This window comes from Vidua macroura, chromosome 12 (assembly GCF_024509145.1).
Source record: "Vidua macroura isolate BioBank_ID:100142 chromosome 12, ASM2450914v1, whole genome shotgun sequence".
NCBI classification, from domain to species: Eukaryota; Metazoa; Chordata; class Aves; order Passeriformes; family Viduidae; genus Vidua; species Vidua macroura.
Genome location: NC_071582.1, coordinates 18,796,798 through 18,817,582, shown reverse-complemented (window position 1 = coordinate 18,817,582; position 20,785 = coordinate 18,796,798). Strand labels below are relative to the sequence as shown.

Genomic DNA, 20,785 nt, shown 5'->3' with positions numbered 1-20,785 from the left:
GTCCTCTATAATCAGGTTTGATTAACAATCTATTAATAAAGTAATTAGTGATCAGAACTTAGGTGGTGTCATTCTGAGATCTCTCTGTCCAGACAGGTGATGCCACCCTGTCACTACAATCTGGCAGCCAGGAAGAATTGCCACATAAAAAGGGAACATTTACAGGTCACTCTCTGCTCAATTCATACAAAGGAATTCCGTCTGAGACGCTGATGTACAGCGCCCAGCTCCCAGACACTCCTGGATCTATTAATGAACTCAGTAATTACATCAGCATACTGCTCATGTTTAAATACAGTCAAAACTCAATCAGGCACAGATTTTTTTTCAAGTAAAAGAATCACCAAAGATAGAGGCCAAAAAAACCTGTGATTGAGCCAAACTCATTATAATCTTGCTAAAATGTGCAAGAAAGAAGAAAAAATAAAAATCAATAAAGTTATGTTACAATTTTGAGTGACCTCTACATATTATAAAACTAATATTAGAAAGCTCAAAACACTTGGTCATTACCTTGTGCTACAATAGGGTTTTAGGCTTCCAGTTATTGACATGAAGCCTCAATGCCAGGCTTCATTTTCAGTTTGTGCCTCATCTTTTTTTCTGATATGAAATGACCGCAGAAGTTAAAATCTGCTTCATAAAATTTCAAAAAAAGGTTCTTGAAAATATAACACACTGAACCATATCACAATTTCTTTTTTTAACTAAGCCCATGCTCATTAAAGGAGCCTAATTTCTAAATACATTTTCCAGTGATTGCTCAAAATTAGAATAGCAAATTTTAAGATAGAATTTTCTAGTCCAATAAGCCTGGTACACAAAGCAATATTTGAATCTCTAATTTAAATGTTACAATGAGAGATGCTGATGGCTTCCTCCAACTGGTTCCCATTAGTTTTCACATTACTGAATTACAACACATACATACTCAGCACATGCATTTCTGAGGACCTGCTGTGCACCACCAGAATGAGGAATACCAGGAATACCGCAGGCCATTGTTGAAAGAGATACTTTTGTTGGATTTTTTGTTTCTTAACGTCATTTCTGCTACACTTACGGGAAATACTTCAGTTCCAGTGCACCCAATAGAAGCCCATCTGGAAGAAGTGTTGGAACAAAAGCCTGTATTGGAACAACATTTTTAACCATAAAATATAGGTCTGGAATTTTTCTGACTATGTTTATACTATTTTTGTTACCAGCATCCAGTGACATAATGAACCTTCATGGCAGACTGAAAAATGTTGTATGATAGTAACAAAGAGGCTTTTAAAAGCCCCTCAACAGGGGGGAAGTGGAAAAGAAAATAACACTAAGAAGGGGCAAGCAAGTAGACAAAGAGAGAACAGTGAGCAGCTCTATGCACAGATGACTCATTCTGACATTCTATACAGGTGAGGGTATACAGGAAAAACTAGAGTTAAGGAAAATTTCCAGGAATTTAGTGGAATTCTTTTATTCTCTGTCTTCACTTCCCTCCCCATAAATTTCAAGCACTCAGAAGTACTAGTAGTCCTCCTGAGATTTTAACCCAAACCAAATGTCTGAGCAAGGCAGACTGTTATAAAATCTGAAGCAACCAACATCCTCTAATTAAATAGGTACCACTGTGTTTGGACGTGCATGGAAGTTAATCCATAAGGTATACCAGCTTTGGTCACCGCTGGCAGTCTCAAAGTCCAACCCAAATCATCTCCCATCCACGTTGCCATTTTGTTCCTGACTCCTCCCTGCTGTATTTTTTTTTTTTTTTCCTTAAAAAAAATTCAGTCCTTAAAGGTTGCCTGGATAGAGCTGTATTGGAGTTTATACAAAACCAAAACATTTAAAAGCTTTTCCTCCTAGAAATCTAAGGAATTACTTAAGAGATACTATCAGGTATTTTTATTGTGCTTCTGGATTAATTCAGCATAATTACCAAAGCCTTACTAATGCTGATGTGAAAAACACAACACAGTAACAGGCAAGTGTGGCTAAATTTTGCATTGATTTAGGAAAAAGTTCTAATTAGTTGTTGTTGAACCTAAGAGGTAATGTAAAGCTTAATATGCTGAGCCTTGGTTTTGTACAGCAAACTGAAGCTAGAATTCAATTACTAAACAGAGCATATATTTTACAAATCTGTGCAAAGAAAACCTTGTTTTTAATAATTAGGCATCAACTCCTTCACAGAGAACAACAACATATTATAATAATTAACATTTTTATTTAGGAGGCCACGCTCCTTTAAATAGTCACATACTTCCAGAGTGCAAAGCTCATGTAACCTAATCTGTGTTTTCCTCAAATCCCCACAAGTCCATTTACTTAAAAACACCACACTCCTGGATGGGTGCCTGGCGTACCAAACCTGTCCCGTCGTGCATATTTTTATCCATGTTACTAAATTAGGAAAGCAGAGTGGACTAAGGTTATGCCAACTTGGAAAAAAGAACAGGGTCTGCATCAGTTTGTGCCTTTGCTTTTAAACTCATAACCATTACAAAAAAAAAAATTGAACTTTAGTAAGTATCAAAGCAATCTGCCCTAACCAGAGACAATAATAAAAGCAGAAGGGAAATCTGGGGGGAGCAGGTAGGAAGCCAAATTTATTCCCCTGACTTTGAAGCCTCTAAATCAAAATGTGAAGCACAAGTTCAAAAAATGAGTTAGGACCACATATTTTCATGCCAGGGTCTAGAGTAAGAATTGAATTACTGGCATGCTGTACACATCAGTGGAAATCTACTGTGAAAAGAAGGGAGGGAAGAAGTCGTGTTTATGTGCCTCTACTTAAGATTTACTGAAATCCCTTAAATATTGAGCTCTATTCAGAATTCTAAGTTGGGTATTCAAGAAGTCTTTACCAGTTAAATACTGGTATGAATAGTAAATACAGATATTGTACTTTACAGCAACATTAAAAAAGTGAGAGAAATGAATATGCAGTTTTCATATCTGGAAGTTTCTCCTGCCCCCAATTAGAAAAGCAAATTCCAAAGCAAAGCAGACTTTGCAATAATCACTCAACATTCCAAGGGTTACTGTATAAATAGACAAAGCAGCAATCAAAAATTATCGTTTGATTTATAATTTTAGTAACGACTGAATCCTCCTTGTCATTACACTGAAATTACCTATGCAAGAGAAAATTATGTAGTATTTATCTATAAAAGTTAGGTATTTCAAAATTCATCTTCCTGAACTCTTCCAGCCTTCTGGAAGCACAAGCTGGTTCAGTTACAAGAACTCACTGATATTACGGCTATTAATTTCCTATTAACTTAGAGGCTTATTCATTATGGAGAGATAATTATTAATTTCCTAATAATGGGTGGGAAGACTCAATCCTCCCTAACATTAAATATGATCAGCCTCAAAAAGGTGTGGTCTTAACAAATGGAATGGGAACACCCAAGTTCTATTTCTGGCTAACACTGACTCCTGCTGTGCCCTGGAGCAAATCACTTCTGTTAAAAACACTTTTTTTCCACTCTGTAAAATGAGGATAACACTCCCTTATCAGCTTCACAGGATCTTTCTCAAATGCTTTGAAGATAAAGTTTTATAAGCCTACAAATGTATTTTAATGAGTCTTAAACTGATTATATTTCTAAAACAATTTGCCTTAAAAAGGAAAAGGATTTGAAGAGAGCTGAAAGGAAGGGTCTCTGTGCTGTTAACCTCCCCTAACATCGCTGCAGTTTGCACTTTAAATACACCAAAGGCACACGAATTCATTTTCCTTCCGTCTGCCTAAAGGAAGCAAAATGGCAACAAGTGGATGCAAGCTGCAGGAGCTTCCAGAGACAACACAGAAGTGTGGATTTGCAGTGGAAGCCACACTTTCCTTCTGCTGGGGCAGGAACCTGCCCTGGACTCTGGCACAGACCTGCACCCCTTCAGCAACGGCTGCTCCGTCACCTGCACTTCCCTCTAACATTCCAACAAACATCAATCCCACTTCCTGGCAAGAAATTTGCTATTATTTGGTCACTTTTTTTTTTTCTTGGTCAATGCACTCAGCTCTTGGTTTTTTAAGTTCCTGAACAACAAACACAAAAGGAACCATGGTCTAAACCATGTAAAGACAACTGCTGATTTTTTTTCCCCTCTTCTTAAAGGGAATTTTGCCAAAAGATGGGCTGGGATCATAAACCATACCCTCTTCTTTAATTACTTAGCTTTTGCTCTTGACTTGGCAAAACATTAAGCTTTTCATTTCAGTAAATCTATAATTAACTCCAGCATGTGCTGAGTAAACATAACCTCACTTTTAATTAAATCTTAGAACAAGATGGTACAAAACTTGCTGTTTCTAAAGAGAAGTACCTCTCAAATAATGGGAAAAAAAATCTATTCCTTGTCAAATAAGAAACTTGACTCCAAATGTGAGTATAATCCACCCTCTTTTAAGTCATCTGCTCCCCAAACATGCATTCCAGCTATAAGACCAAAATGTAAACCTGAAGAGCCACCACTACACATCAAAAGACTCCAAGGCTAAAGTCAAACCAAATCTAAATGGTAACAGCAAAACAGAGAACCTTGGCTTTGGGACTCTTCAAGAACAATTTTTATAATGCATCTCACTGGATTTTTTTTTTTTTTAATGACACAATAACTATTATACAAAGAGAAATATTATTTCTCAAGAATGAAAGGAGCTGAAGTATCATATGCATTATAAGCATCAGAAACAAAGGGGAACCTTCTAGTTAGTAATTTGTGAGTGAGAGAATTCAGAAAGATTCAGAAAATTTTCTTCTGACAGTACATGCATATAGAACTAACTCTACAATTCTAAGTTAAAATGAAATATCAATTCACTGAACAAAAGGTGAAATCTCTGAAAAAATAAAAGTTCAGCTACTGTGAAAACACAGTGTCATGTCTAAGTCAAGCTCTTACATAAACTAATGTAATAAAATAACCATCTTTCGTTTGTGCTGACTTCTTCCAGTAACATCTCTGGTGTCACACATTTCCAAATGGCCCTCAAGAATTTAGATTATTTAAGTACTACGTTTAAATAGTAGAAAACTTGATGAAACTTACTTCGTGTTCAAGAACTGCATTTACCAGAGCCAAATAAATGAACCAAGAAACTGTTAAAGACAGCAGCTACAAGATTTACAATCTGCGGAACAAAAAAATGTTGTGCATTTAAATGAAAACAAGTCCTCAAGAGAACTTTAGAACATTAAATGTCTTTTTACTTATCTGCAACTCTTTAATCAGCTCGTCTCTGAAAGGCAGAGCCTCTCAGGGATTCTGATTACCCCAGAATGTAGATACTGAAGACTCTGCATTAGGCAGAAGCTAGTCCACTTATTAATCTTATCTAAAGTATATTCAAAATGTGACATTAAGAGAATTCCACAAAGCATTTTCTTCCAGTTATCTGCTATTATATTTCAGTTTCAACACGCTTATTCTGGACAAATTTTTCCCTTTAATTCTCATCAAGTTCAGCTGAGTCACCTCTGAGCAGTTCTCAAAACAGCTGAGAGGCTGATGGAAGCCCCCTCAGCAGTGGCAAATCAAACAGCCTTGAGGCCAAAGCTCAGGAGCTAAACCAAGGGTGGCAGCGATTTGGGAGTGTTTGCTGAGCAAAGAAAGGACTATCAGTCACACTACCCGAGTGCCCCTGCACAAAAGGTGCTTCCCCATCTCCAAGGGACACCATTTCCATGCTTCACCTCATGCCCATTTTCCATCATCAGTCCTGTATTGCCTGATTTCTTCAGGAAGCTAAAGCTAATGTCTCCACACTGGCTGCATGTATTTTTATCATTCTCCCCCATGTCCTCCCTTAAAATAGTTTTTTTAAACTCACTGAACAATCATGACCATACCTGAGAAAAGCAGAGTGGTTGTCATTATTAAATTATGCCATGTTTTATTAAAACAAGTACTTAAGAGATTAAGACCTTGCCCATCCCAGTGCAGATAAACCACAGCACAGGCTCAATCTCTATCAGAGTCTGAAGAATCTCTACAATCAGACTAGAGGCTTAAATCTAAATCTTAAATGCATACCACTTCAATTAGTTTAACATTTGATTTCTGTAAGGCAAATCTTAAATACTAAAAATGAACATTAAGAGCACAATTGTGGAACAAAACCATTAAAAAAGCATAATGAATCAACATATGCTATTAATTGCATTGTTTCTTCCAGCTCTTAATCACAATTAAGGAAGAGACAGCAAAGAATCATTCTTAAGAATTAAAATGCAATAGAACAGTGGGGTTGTTCAGACACATAATAGCAAACATTTACCATCCAACTGTTCTGTAGCTGCAAGAAAGATATTTTTTAGCAACTGATTTAGGGTATTACTGAGAGTATCTTCTTAGATATCCATGGAATTTTGAAAAAAACTGACAGTACTTTTAACACCAGACACTGGGAATGGAGACCCAGGAGGAATGCCAGGGCAACCACTCTGAAGTAATTTCCATAAATGACTGTCATCTAAACCCCAAAGCTCTTTTTTAATGCAGATCTTTAAATTCTGCACAAGTAGAAGCTAAGTCATATCTTAAATGGTTCCTTGTTATAAATTAAGAGCCATTTAGAGCCGTCTTTCCCTGGCAGTGCAGTGTCTGCTGCACAGAAAGCAGTGAACAGGCAGTAAACTGATGCACTGCAGTGAAATCACATCCCATCCTAGTTCAGTTGAACTTTGCCAGCTTTCCCAACAGAATGCTAGCTGACACTATAATGAAGATTCATGCTACCATTATAATTAAGGATGACACAATTCATCAAAAATTATTATTTTGCTCTCCTTTTTCAATTGTTGAACATAAGTGTTATTTTGAAACTCTAAATTTTTTAAAATAAAGTCTTTGAAGTCTTCACAATTTTACAGAGAAGATCTAAGAAAACACACTTGGAAGCTCTCTTTGGGAATTCCTAAACTTCTGTTTAGGAAACAGTGCAATAGATTAACTCTCCAGTGGGCAAATTATGCAGTGTAAGTGAAAGGCTAATCCTGCTTGGGCTGGTAACACTTGTGTGACATCCCACTGTCCCACTGACAGTGACAGGATTAGTACCAGCAGCAGCAGTGGCACAAGGGACACCACCACAAACACAAAGGCCACACACTGCTGCAGTCCCCAGGGCACAAGCAGGCAACACCAGTAGTATTCCTAAGCATGCAAACTTGTCATGCACACAAAAAACACATTCAGGGACAATGCTCAGGACCAGATTTTCTATAAACTTCAGGAGAAATTTAATGCAGCAAGTCTCAGCTGATACCAGTTCCTAATCAAATGTGGTAGACTCCAAATCAACTCTTCAGTAATGTAAATTATCCTTTTGAAAGTCTTTTTTGGAACCTTTTTAAGTTAATGTGTGAAGTTTTGCAGAAAATGTGTCACTTTTGCTTTGAACAAGTCTTTCTTTCATGGTACAGCACCATAAGGTAAATTATCTTTGAGGAACATAAAGCACACTCAAGTCACTCCTTTCTTTTGAATGTAGGACATCTGAAAATTGATGGAAATTTTATTGGCCCTGGGTCATAATGTTTAACAGGTTTATCTAATTTCATCCCAGAGCATTTACATAGTCATATACATTTTTTTTTCTTTCTAATCATAACCATCCTTTGACTTTTTTTAAGCTGTCTAGAAAAGTGCAAGGAAAGGACAGCAAGATTTCTGCTCCCAAAACTTCAAGGAGCATTTGCAGTACATTTCTTGAGAATAAACAATGTGAACTTAAAACACATGAAGGTCACATTGAGAAATTAGTTAAAATAGAGCCAAGAGCTAATCCTGTTAGATTAAGTTAGACCAGTTTTTTGAAATCATAGCCTTAAATTTTTATCATCTCTGCAGATCAGAAAATGCAAATATACCAGAGAAAAATTAAAAACTAAATTTAAAAAAGTATTTGAAAATCACCATCATCTTATCTGAACACATATAATGGTGATGGAAGAATAATAATGTTTTATCTGCTTATCAAATTATTTAGAAGACAAAAATCATTCAAAATCTGCCTATGGCCAACTTTTTCTAACTTTGTGTCACATTTACTCTGAGTAAGTTTTGCTTTTTTATTATAAACTAGCAAGACAAACATTTGTTATCTACTGTCACAATGAGATTGAACTGCCATAGGCAAAGCTACTAGACATGTGTCTTTTTAAAAAATATGATACTGGGGCTGTTGGGTGAAAAAAAAAGGAAGGAAAGACCGGAATCCTTTCTATTGTGGAAAATTGGAAGAAACATCATTTTATCATAATGACAGTTGTCATTGGCATTTTGTGTCTTCTCAAAGAAGTTCAATATTTTCTTGATACGATGGCAAAAGCTGTTAAATAAATACATTTTTCCCACTTCAGCAGCATTTTTCAGGACTCTGCAAGCACACAGAGCACGGCTTTTCTCTAACTAGAGCACACTGGGAGCAATACAAACAGCAATCCCTGCAAGTGCAGGGTGTAGCACTCGGAGCACCAAGAGCAGATCACTTGGCAGGTGAAGCTGCAGGGCTGTGTCAGGGCTGGGACCCCCCAGACACTGCACTCACCTGCAGGTAAATATTTCAGCTGGTTGTTGGCCAGGCGAAGGTGCCGCAAGGACCTCAGGCGGCCGATCTCTGGGCACACAATCTCCAGGGCATTGTCACTCAGGTCCAGAAACTGCAGCTTAACCAGGGAGCCAATGGCTTGTGAGAGAACAGATTAAAACATGAATGTGACCCCAGAGTGACACGAAAATCTTCACGGGACTGTGAGAGGAGGACAAGCCACAGCACCCAACAGCTGTGTCTGAGCATCTCGAGGTGTTAAAGCCAGTCTCACAGCTCAGTGACATCAATTGTGGAAATGCTGCTCTAGCTAACAAATAGCTCTGCTGGCAGTGAGACAGGGGTAACACACACAGGGATGTACAGAATACTCCCATCTCCAGATCCTCCTCAGGCAATTCTGCTCTGAAACCACTTTCTCCATTCTATTCCTTTGACTCTATCCAATTTATATTCAGAAAGAGCATAAATTGAACACAAATTCCTCAAGTTGGGAGCATAACTGCAATTAAGAAAAAGAAAAGAAATCAGTACAAGTTCTTGCTCCTTTGGGTTTCAAATCTGTCATGATCTAAACCAGCAGAGTATTCAGTGTGGTAACTGCCTGAAAGCAGCAGACACTCTGGATTTTTAGTTTCTGCAGATGAGTGCCATTTAGCCTTTTCACTTTCTGCAATTAGAACTGGAGCAAACAGCATTTAGGTGCATTTGAGAATTCATTAAAGGAATTTAACATAGCATAAACAAGGACATTATCAACTAAAAGCTACACTGGTATATTTTGTATGAAAATCTTTAATGTTTAATGGGAAAAATAAAGGAAAAGTAGGGCTCTTCAAAGAAGAAAAATGAATATTTTATGATTCCTGCCACTTATCATGAGCTGGTAGATTACTTACCTTCAGGTACAACAACTATGTTATTTGAATGAAGGTACCTGGGGGGAGGAGAAAAAGCAGAGGACACCACCTGTTACCCTCAAGGACTTCTGCTACATAATCAGTTTGCAAAATATCCAATTTCAGACTGAAAGATCACCCTCAAAGCCATTCCTCCCTATGACCACAAAAGCTGTGGAAACTGTATAAACTGGCAATGGACAGGTACTTAAGTTTCACTTGGATTATTAAATTATTAGCATAAAAATAAAAGAAAATTACATACAATTACGTAAAACAAACCATTCACAGTTACAATAATAATAGGCTTTAATTTTGCAAGTCATATGGAGGAAAACAAAAGGAAAAGAATAAGCAGAGACAATAACCAGAATAAATCATATTTGATCACCAGGTTATTTGACACTAAATGCTGGCCAAGGTAAGCAAAAAAGCCCACACCCACACAAGTTATACAATTACAAACATTTTCCCCTACACATAAATTCTCACACCTTTAGTGAAGAAATAAGCACATGATCTATTCACTGAAAGTGGGTTTTTCAAACTTAAAGTACATTTTTCAAAAGAAAAACCCAATCTTGCACATGGTTATTTATGCAGCTACAGAGGGTGGCCAGATCTCTCACTAAGAATATTCAGCACCCTCTGATGGAGCACTTCCAGTACTTCTGGTAACATAAACACTGATTTTAGATTTTACACATTTCAGATTTCAATCATCATTGCTGCAAAAGAACAATTGGATCTTGTAGAAAATAACAGTAACAAAATTTTCCAATACTGATATCCAACTGTAAAGGAATATTGAGCACTCAGTGTTCAATTGCTTCGGCACACATGGAATTATTTTCATGGCATGTTTTTTCCTACTGTATTCCAAGAGCATTTCCTAAAGTAGGAACCTCTCTTTTCAGGGAGACAGAACAAGGGAGAAGACATAGAAGCATTTCAACTGCATGGGGCACCTGAACCTTCTCTTTCTCTTTAAAAATTGTACTTTGCTAAAAACTTAACAAATGTAAGAATAGCATACATGTTTGTAGAAACATAGGATGAGAATTCTCCTACCCATTTCAGCTGCAGCTCCTAAAATATTTGTGAGCTAATTCACTTAAGCTAAAAAAAATTTATATATTTTGTATTATGAGGAGCTACAACTCATAATGCAGCATCAGGGGCATGATATACAAAGAATAACACACAAGTGACATAACTAAGGATGTAACTTTGAGGAAAATAAAAATAATTTAAGTTTGTCTCTCAAAATTGAGAGCTACTGTACCAAATTACTCTTTAAATAAATCCTTATTTTGTGGTCTCTTCCCTAACAACAAAACACCTCTTACTGTCTCATCAAAAACTGACTTGTCCTATTAGAGCTACACAAACCACAGGCCCATTGCAGCTCTCTCCAGACCACCAGAACGTGTGGGATAATGGTGGGACAACTGAGCTTGCTGAACACCAAATAATTAGGCTTGACTCCTATAAATCAGTGTTTGTGAGAAATTATTTTAAGCTGTAACTTAAACAGGTTTTCCTAAAAGCAGTATCAAATAACACAAAGGTTTCCTGATGCCCAGTGGCAAATCATGGTATCAAATATAAAAATATTAATTCTACTGCTCCAGAGCACAAACACTCTCAAGACAGAGGCATGAGCAGATAGGATTTGCTCTGGAGTGAGTCACAGACCGCAGTGACCTACAAACCAGTTCAGTTACTCTGGGGACACTGGCACCAGAAAGGTGGGGTTAAAGGGCCACGTGAGGATGACAAGATCAGGCAGCTGAGGGCATGGACTCCTCATATAAACATCTCCTGTGTGGAGCTGACCATTAAATAAACAATCAGTGCTCCACCAGTTACTCATCTGAAATTGAGACAAAGGGCTTAAAAGGGGAGAAGAGGATATCCCTTTTAACCCCCCATTGCCAATCCTACCACAGAAGGGAATCACAACTTCATAAGAAGAAAAGGGGAAGGAAGAAAACATTGTCTCAGGGGCTTAATTAAATTAATAGTCAAAATAATCCAGTTCATGGGACATCCATTTTTTGGACAAGACTGGGTAAACTGCTCTGCCTACAGCAATCATCATTCCATAGTTACTACCCCTACATGCTCATCCCTGCTCCTATTTGACAAACTGTGACTTGGTTCCAAAAACTGATTACTACAATCAGCAAGACTGAGATAATAAAACCCCTGGGAGCTGGGGTGGGAATGAGCAGCTAGGGATGGGCTGGAGGCTGTAACCTGCTGCTCTGGCTCTGTCACAACCCTCTGACCACTGCACTGGGAGGTTCCAGGGCTTTATCAGAGTGACAAGTCTACACGGAATTTATGGGGTAAGGTTTTTTTCCCCTTAGCAATACAGACACTGGTATACAGGATCTCCTCATACAATAAACAAGAAATTTCAAAAAGTTAAAACTGGACTTAATATGCCTCTGTCAGAACCGAGTCCAACAGACTCCAAAGTTCAACAACAAATTAAGAAAACACAACAACAAAAAAATTACCCATTCTTGCCCTCCCAGAAAGCCCTCTGCACTTAAGAGAGGAATTATATGCAAGTAATAGAGTCTAGATTATTTTAAGATGAGACGGATAAGCATAATAAAAATATATTAGAACTCCTACACAAACTCACAATTCCACGAGGTTTGGAAGCTTCTGTGCAAGGTTTTCTGGCTGAAAGAGAGTTAGAGATTTTTTAGGTTTTGAAACAAAAACCAGACACACAAACATTGTGTACCTAAGTAATTTTAATCACCATACCACAACATGTCAGCAGGAAAAATGGCAACAGGGAATGTCTGTCCAATACCCTGGTTCCAATACCCAAGTATCCATCAGAGCAATCTCATGTATCCCGGGTGAGCAGTTCACTACTGAACAAAACTGCAGCCTAGAAGTGACATTATCATGTCCTCAGCAAAACGGGAGTTAGATTTCTGAGACTGAAAAGATGGATTACCTCACCTCCTTTTGAAAATATATTCAAATAAATGAGTTAGTTGAAGGGAAGAGATTGCTAAGAAGTTGCAGCCTTTACAGACTTCAGGCAGAACAAGAACTACACAAGATGTCTAACCAGAATGTATTTTATAATGCTGCTAAACTGGGAAATGACCTACAATCTTTGTGTAGCTTGATCAATTACCACCAAGCCAGAACTGCTGAATCCATCAAACTAGATTTTCATATTTACATATTAACATGCATATCATTTCCTAACTGCCAACTGATCCCTAGCTGTAATTCTCTTCCTTGGTGGCATTTTTAACTATGAGCACATATCACAAAATTGGCTTCACAAGCTTCAGATGTCGTGTTGGAAACTATACTCAAAATTATTCAAAGTTAAGACAGTTTTATTGCTTAAGAAACCTGCTTTAACATAGATTGGTTTTACTGAAAAAGGGGTTACAATACTGATATATGCAGAAATGACTGCATTTCAAAAGCAGCTTGATCACATAATTAAATTCCTGTTAAAACTAGAAATATTCATGTGAATAAACATGATGTATGATACCTTAAATAGCTATAGTACCTAAAATATATATAACTTTGTGTTCATAACCTGATGCTAGAGGAAGATGCTGACCTGAAAAAGGTAATAGTCCCATGTAGCAAACATGGCCCGTGCTGGGTCTGAGTCCAAAGCCCAGCTTGCCCAACTCGGGAGCAGCAATTGATGGCTCGGGCCGAGCAGCGCCGGGCGAGGCGAGCACCCCGCGGCGGTGACGTCACAGCCGGCAGGCGCTGTCGCTGATCCGGGGCTGCCCCCTGGCGGCAGCTCCGCCGCGGCGCAGGGACCGCCCGGGCCGGGCCTGAGCCGGGCAAACGCCGCAGCTCCAACCGGGAAAAGGGGCTCAAGCACTAACACAGTCCAGCCTTAACTGAAAAAAGCGTGGAGAAAACCGATTGCACGGCCATCCTACAGCCTTTATTACCACAAGGATGTTAACCTGAACCGCGAACTATTTCACGTGCTGCTCTGTCATAACAGGACAGCATCACATATTCTGAGGTAGGAAATGAAGATCAATTATTCTTGATCTTGCTTCCGACAGAGCTAACAAGGCAAACACCTATTTCCTTTTAATAGATGGGGAAATTGGGCACTGGAAGGTTCATGTTATCAAAGATTAACTGAGAAGTGGGAAGATTTGATGCTGGGATACAGGTGTGCTGCATGGCTCCTTGATCCATTCATTATGTCACAGCACTCCATCACTTCCATCTTGCCAATGGAGACAAAAATGAAATTATTCTTAGCCAAGGTAAATTCTGTCAGCGTAACTATCCCAGACATTTCATAGGAATCATCTGTCAAGGACAAGAGTCATTTGAGAAGAGTAAAGGACAAAAGCTGATTTAGTCATTTATTTTCAGAATTCTTTAGGAATGAACCAGTGGGACAAAAGTACCACCTAATTTTAGAGAAATATGGTTCAGGTTCCATTTTGATAGTTTTCAGTAATATTCATGCAATTTGAAGGGTTTATTGCTCATCACCTTGCATTAGAGAAGTATAAGGAAGACACATCTTCCTTCAATAATTTGTTTTCAGGTATTCTCAGATGAGATTTCCACTCCCCCAGCGTACCTGACTTACTATGACTTTACTAAGTAGTGGACAGTAGTGGAGTAGTGGACACCAGTAGTGGACACTGAAAAACCTCATTATGAAATTCTGCTCTGTAAAAATATCTGTGATTTCTGTTTCCCCCAATTCCTCCTGTTTTTTCCTCTCCATCAACCTTTAACCTTTTCTCTCAGGGCATGCTCTCTGAAGGTCCCTGCTCTCTAGGTTCTCTCCAGTTCACCCAGGCTGTTCATGAGTATGAAACTCTCTGCTCCAGCTTGTGCTTTAACAGTATCAATAATTACTTCCTTCTGCTTTTAATGGAGATTGTGAAACTTTCCATGTTCCAAAAAGACATCTGCCTTTTTTTGTAACATGCTGCTGACTTGATCTATTTTGGTCCACTACAACTTCCAACATCTCTTCTGTGGAACAGATGCTCAGTGAATGACACCCAAATTTGTTTGCCTTGTTCCAACAATAGTGCTGAGCACTTGAATGAGAGCCCAACAAGGCACATTATGAGCAAGTTATCCTGATTGCTGTGAATCTAATCAAGCTCTGCTTCATGCTGTTTGAAAGCAATTTTGCCCAAGTATGACCCACATTTTAACTTTTGTTTCAGTTTCTTTATCCAGGTCTTGACACTTTACACACAAAACCCTCCTTATTGTTTCATCTTTTGAGCAATGCAGAGTTTATGAACCTTACTGCACTAAATCATCACTTAATTTCACAGAGAGTCAAGGCAAAGCTGTTTACAGCCTTTGGCTAATTTTATAGCAGTTTTGATTTGTAACCATGAATCCTGTCCTCCTGTTAAATTATTGCACATTATTAAATTACTGCCCAAAACCAGAGTGCTAAAATAATTCTCTACAGTACATAATAAGTCAACTTAAGTGACTCATTCAAGATGAAGAAAAGGCATAAAATTGTCAGAATCCTTTCAGTTTTTGGCCCTTAAAGTGGAGTACTGAACTCGTACTAGGAAACCTTGAAAATTGTACAATTTTGGTGAATTTTAAGTTGTCATGCCCTACAGCTCCTCTACTGTTGCTACTATTTTACCTCTCATACCATGGAAGAGCCCACCAAAACAAATCCAAACCAATCAAGCAAACAAAAATGAAAACCTGGGAGAATTGAGCCTATTGACAGTGGCAAGTTCTGACTCTATCCTATAGAGTCTTACCAGCTCAGAACATCTCTCACAGTTATTAAATGCCCCACACTGAATTTTGAGGTCACAACATTGACTCAGGGTGAGAATTTCATCAGTTCAGGAAGAACAACAAAACAAGAAGAAATCTCAGAAGAAAATCCCACCTTAATTGTGACATGTAACTGTGTTCTCCTATTAACAGCAGCCCATAGATACAAGTTTTTACTGGCACCTTAACAGCAGGGCTGGAATTAGACCCTGGGATTGACATTGCCTTTGAAATTAGGCACACACCAAGGGAAAAAGTCATTCAGCCTAATGAAGCAATGTAGAATAGACTGCACAGCATCACCTAACAGGAGAAACTGACCACTTATGTGAGTAGAATGTATAGGTTAAAAAAAAAACCCAACAGAACAAGCCTGACAAGAAAAGCCCCAGAAGGTCCTGAGAGCTTGAAAAGGGTAACCATAAGATGTCATGAACTTCCATTTATTATTCTCTACATTACCTATGCAAATTCAAATACTCTTATCTTACAGCTGATGACATCATGCAGGGTCAGATTCTCTATAATATAATCCTTTGGTTTTTCTGTTCCAAAAATCAGAATTGCTAAACACACAGACATTAACATTGCAATAAAGAGACTGTCGTACCAATGTGGTCAGGGAATTTCTTTTCATGTAAAGTCTCTCCAAGTACTGCAGCCCCTCATCTTTCAGTAACTCCAGAGGGAAGTGATGGAGATTTCGGTAATTTAGGAACAAATTCTTGTGCCTTTCCAGCTTTGCCTCAGAGATTGTTTTACACAGTTCTGATGCCATGACTAAGCACCACATCTACAGCATCACATCTTCTGAGAGCAGACCCATTTCTAGGAGACAAAAAGAGGAAAAAAGCCCAGTATTACCAAGGTGTAGCCATGCTTCTTTTGCAGGAAGAGTTCCTGATTACAGATTAGGTGATAATTTATCTAAGCACACCTGTTCCAGTTAATATACAAAGTCCCCAGAACATCCACACCATAAGCTATGTTAGAAGCAAGTCTTTGACTATTTTCTGGATTAAACTTCAGTGCATTGTAAGACCTGAAATAACAAAATCTTTGGGTATATTTAATGCTTTTAGCTTCATACATGTTTGATGGACCTTTCCAATTATTTTGTCAAAATTGCCACCACAAGAAGAAAAAAATAAAAGCAACTTCTATTAACCATTACTGATGTCCCACATCTATCCTGTCACATGTGCTAAAAGAAGAACCTACAGATAAGAAAAACATACAATTAATACAGGATTTTAGTCTCAGATTGTTAAAAACCACCATTATCTTTTAAGGCAGTAAGACAAAAGGCAATGAAAGTTTGAAGTGCTTTCCCATATAAAACTGGTGGAATAACTTACCAGTTGTAAGAGGCAGTTGGGATAAATAGCAAATAAAGCCATTTAAAAACAATACACTAATATATGAGAAATCTGAAACTTGCAGTGAGAAAATTTATAAAGGGTTAGATAAGAGACCAGATTTTCAGCTTGCTCTACTAAAAATAAAACCAGAAAGAACAAAGTGTCAAGCTTTAACTGACAATTTCAAAACCAGAAAACAAAAGCAGGAAGACAAATTAAAAATTAATTCATATCTGAAACCTGACTTTATTCAACTTGTTTTTCAGATATAACCAGAATTCAAGTCATTATTATCCTGTCTAGATGTAGACAACAACAGCAATGTTGCATCTTTTCAACTATCTCATAAAAAAACATAATAAACCCATACTATTCATTAATTTAAAGTTACCATTTTGCTACAGACCTGTGTGCATAAATTAATTCCCATTAATGAAAGCCAAGGACTCAGAACTGCTTCCCACCAATAAAATTTTTTATCTTAGTTCACTCCCTCTCTGAGGGAGAGGTTTCTAATCATAACAAATATTGGAAGTGAAGGTCCTGAATCATAAATCCCATCTGATGATAGGCTTGGTACACGAAACTCCAGCTGAAGAGTGACAACTCAACCACACACGTAAATGTAAATCAAACTACTTCATTAGTTTGAGTAGGTCCCTTCATTTGCAGATAACAGCTCTTAGCAGTGATCTGCGTCCTTCTGGAGCAATACACATTTGTGAGGTTTTTAAGAGGTTTTTAACCATTGCCTTCATTAGCTGCTTTAGGGAACACGGCACAGACACCGGCCCTTGGCACTGCTAACATTAAAGCTCTCTTAGTCCAGAAGAGCGAGGAAATGAAGCCATTACAATTCCCAACTCTACTTCTGTGACCAGCATTCAAATAATTCCTGGAAAAGTGTTAAAATTCTTAATGGGCATAGTCTCAGTATTTATTATTAACCTCTACAATATAAGACAAGATAAAGGAAAGTTCATTTTTCTCTGATTTTTTTTAAATCAGAAGCTGAGAAATGACAAAACACACACATAAATATCCAACAGCCTTCCAATTTGTCCAGAGATGGTTTTCAGGTGTCCTGCACTTGGGGGCTTCTCTTTACAGAGCTGTGACTCCATATAACAACCGCACATTTAGCCACGGCACACACGGACACACAGACACGCAACGCCACAGATGCAAAGTCCAGTCACAATCTACTTTGGCTCTTACTTCAAAGGAACCTCCTCCACTCCCTTCCACCACCAGCCAAACTTTTCCTCTCTCAATTATCTTTTTCCAAGGATGAGGTGCAGCCTTACCGAAGAGGAACAGCCACAACCATGCTCTTTAAGGAGAGTAAAAAAGGATGAGAGCTAATAGCAGCCAGTGACCATGGCCCTATGAGGGGCCGGGTCCTTCAGGGAAGGGCGAGGAGGAAGGGGAAGGGGGCACGGGGGAGAGGGGGTGAATGAGCGGAAAGAGAGATGGGAAGGGGGAAAAGAGAGATGGGAAGGGGGAAAAGAGAGGCACCGGACAAGGGGACACGGGGAAGAGAAGGAGAAACGGGGAAACAAGGGGGGAACGGGAGAGAAAGGGGGGATGGGGCCAGGCCATAGCGCGCACCCCCTCACGGAGAGGTGCCGTGCCCGCGCGGTCCGGCGAGCAGACAGCAGGGGCAAAGCACCAGAGACAACCTCCCACCGTCAGGACCCGACCACCTTGGCCCTGTCCCCGTCGCCCCCTCGGCCCGGCCGGGTCACTGCCACTCACCGGGGCCGCCGCAGCGGGAGCGGCGCCGCCGCCGGCCCAGGGACCCGGGGGCGGGACGGGCCGGGCCGGGCCGGGCCGCGCGAGACCGCGGCGGCCGCGCGGCTCTCGCGAGACACCGCCCCGCCCCGCCGCGGGCAGCAGCCAATCACAAGGCCCCGTCTCTCCCGCCTCCCTCCGCCAGCCAATGGGAGCGCGCCCCCCCTCAGCGCCGCGCCTGCCCCTCGCTGTGGGCTGAGAGGCTGCGGGCGGTCCCGGTGTGCGGGTGTTCCCGGTGTCCCGGTCTCTGCCGGTGTTCAGCTGTTCGGGTGTTCCCGGTGTCCCGGTTTCTGCCCGTGTCCGGGTGTTCCCGGTGTCCCGGTCTCTGCTGCTGTCCGGGTGTTCCCGGTGTCCCGGTCTCTACCGGTGTTCAGCTGTTCGGGTGTTCCCGGTGTCCCGGTCTCTGCTGCTGTCCGGGTGTTCCCGGTGTCCCGGTCTCTACCGGTGTTCAGCTGTTCGGGTGTTCCCGGTGTCCCGGTCTCTGCCGGCGTTCAGGTGTTCCGGGTGTTCCCGGTGTCCCGGTCTCTGCCGGTGTTCAGCTGTCCGGGTGTTCCCGGTGTCCCGGTCTCTGCTGCTGTCCGGGTGTTCCCGGTGTCCCGGTCTCTACCGGTGTTCAGCTGTTCGGGTGTTCCCGGTGTCCCGGTCTCTGCCGGTGTTCAGCTGTCCGGGTGTTCCCGGTGTCCCGGTCTCTGCCGGTGTTCAGGTGTTCCGGGTGTTCCCGGTGTCCCGGTTTCTGCCCGTGTTCGGGTGTGCCCGGTCCCTCCCGGTGCGGCTCCAGGAGCGAATATGAGGGCTCCACTTGCCTCCCCGCGTGTTCACACAGCCCCCGTTGCTAACAAGTCATCCCTGCTTAATCGCTGATAAAAGACAACTTTTATGATAAAAGTTGTGGTCAGGGACCACCCGCTACCTGTGGTGGAGCTGCCGCTGCCTTTTATTTCTGTGTTAACAGAGCGGAGGCGCTCAGAGGGTCTTGCCTGCCCTCACAACCTGCCCATCACCACCATTTTTACCCATGATAGTTGCCCTGTAGAAACGTTTTGATTTTATGTGTATTCACACACACTAGGATGACACATAAAGGTTTGTTTGTGTCTTGTCAGTTCTCTGCTGACAGCAAATTCCCACATCCTCCGGCTATTTAACATCACCAGGTATTAAAAACTTGCTTTTTGTTGAAGATCACCTCTACAGCTGGCTAAAACAAGAGATCTCAGCTGCAGAAATCCTCTTTCTAGTTTCCACAGAATAATTAACATAAACTGATCGTAACAAGACTCACGCAGCAGGTCTGCAGGGTTACCAAGATGAGCACCTTGCAGAAGATATTTTCCATATAGTCACATAACTTTCACTTGAAATAAATCAACATGCAGAAAAGCTTAAGATCTTTCCCTTGCAGAATAATTTATCTCTTTTTTCAGTTCTAAATAAAGAATAGCAGCTCTTAATGGCTCATTTGTCATTTTCCTGCACTTGAAAGGCAATAATTGATTGTGACAACTACACTTGCTCCATCTTACTTTGCAATCGCAGTTTGGAGTTGTTTTTTTTCAGAAAAAAATAGATTGGGTTTTGTTGAAATAATTTACCCTTCAAAATTTACCATCCTCCATATTTATCATATCATTCCATACACATGATTTCTTACTGTGCTTGATAGCACTTGTCTATTTTTTCCAGCTGATGTTACAAAGTGGCCTGCTTGTAGACCACCATGGTTTTAAAAACAGCAAATACATCACAGTTCTTAATGTCACATTGGTCTCACTCTATAAATATCTGAGAAATTAAAAGTTAAGCTTATTTCAGACCAAAGTAGAAGCTGAATATGAGGACTTCTAGCAACACGTTCCTCAGAGAGAATTCAATGTGTCAAACCAAATGTACTTCTCCAGGATATTGAGTCATTGATCAGGACAGAAACTGTGATTCTGTCTTCTCCTACTGAAATAGGAAAGGACAGATTAAGATTTTTTTCCTGGGAGACCTGCTCTTAACAGAGCCAGGATACTTAATGTGTTTATTTACACATATGTTGTAATGTTTTGGGGTTTTTTCGTTGGAGATTTTTTGAGAGAGTAACAGGTAGGAGATAAGATTACTCCACTTTGATATTGTTGAGGGCAAATTTTGTCTCTTCTTTTCTGCTCACACCAACACACTTCACTTTTTCTTGTGTCTTCCCCCCCTGAAAGGTCACTCAGGATTCTTTCTTTGTTGTTTTGTGTAGCCTGAATCATCACACTCATTCATTCTCTGTTTTCTCCCCCTCAGCCAATGCCATGGTGATCTCTGAAAAGTGCTGCTCTCCGATCTGAAAGCTGACCCCCGAAGCTCTGATCCTGCCCAGCACAGGTGTCCAGTCT

The 20,785-nt window shown here is 40.1% G+C and overlaps 1 protein-coding gene across 5 annotated transcripts in view; it reads right to left on the bottom strand.

Annotated features, from left to right (window-relative positions):
* LRRC28 (leucine rich repeat containing 28) overlaps positions 1 to 18,453 on the bottom strand; it is a 51,682-nt gene extending 33,229 nt beyond the window's left edge. The window contains exons 1-6 of one of the 5 annotated variants that reach the window (XM_053988113.1): positions 18,381 to 18,435; positions 17,841 to 17,955; positions 15,872 to 16,089; positions 12,104 to 12,144; positions 9,445 to 9,482; positions 8,546 to 8,683 (exon numbers count right to left, since the gene is read on the bottom strand). In XM_053988113.1, the coding sequence (XP_053844088.1) occupies positions 8,546 to 8,683; positions 9,445 to 9,482; positions 12,104 to 12,144; positions 15,872 to 16,054 (400 nt within the window). In that variant the 5' untranslated portion in view covers positions 16,055 to 16,089; positions 17,841 to 17,955; positions 18,381 to 18,435. Of the gene's footprint in view, positions 1 to 5,043; positions 5,123 to 8,545; positions 8,684 to 9,444; positions 9,483 to 12,103; positions 12,145 to 15,871; positions 16,090 to 17,840; positions 17,956 to 18,233; positions 18,340 to 18,380 lie in introns of those variants that run through there. The other 4 variants (XM_053988115.1, XM_053988112.1, XM_053988114.1 and 1 more) reach the window with 4 other exon arrangements.
* Between the last annotated feature and the right edge of the window lie 2,332 nt (positions 18,454 to 20,785).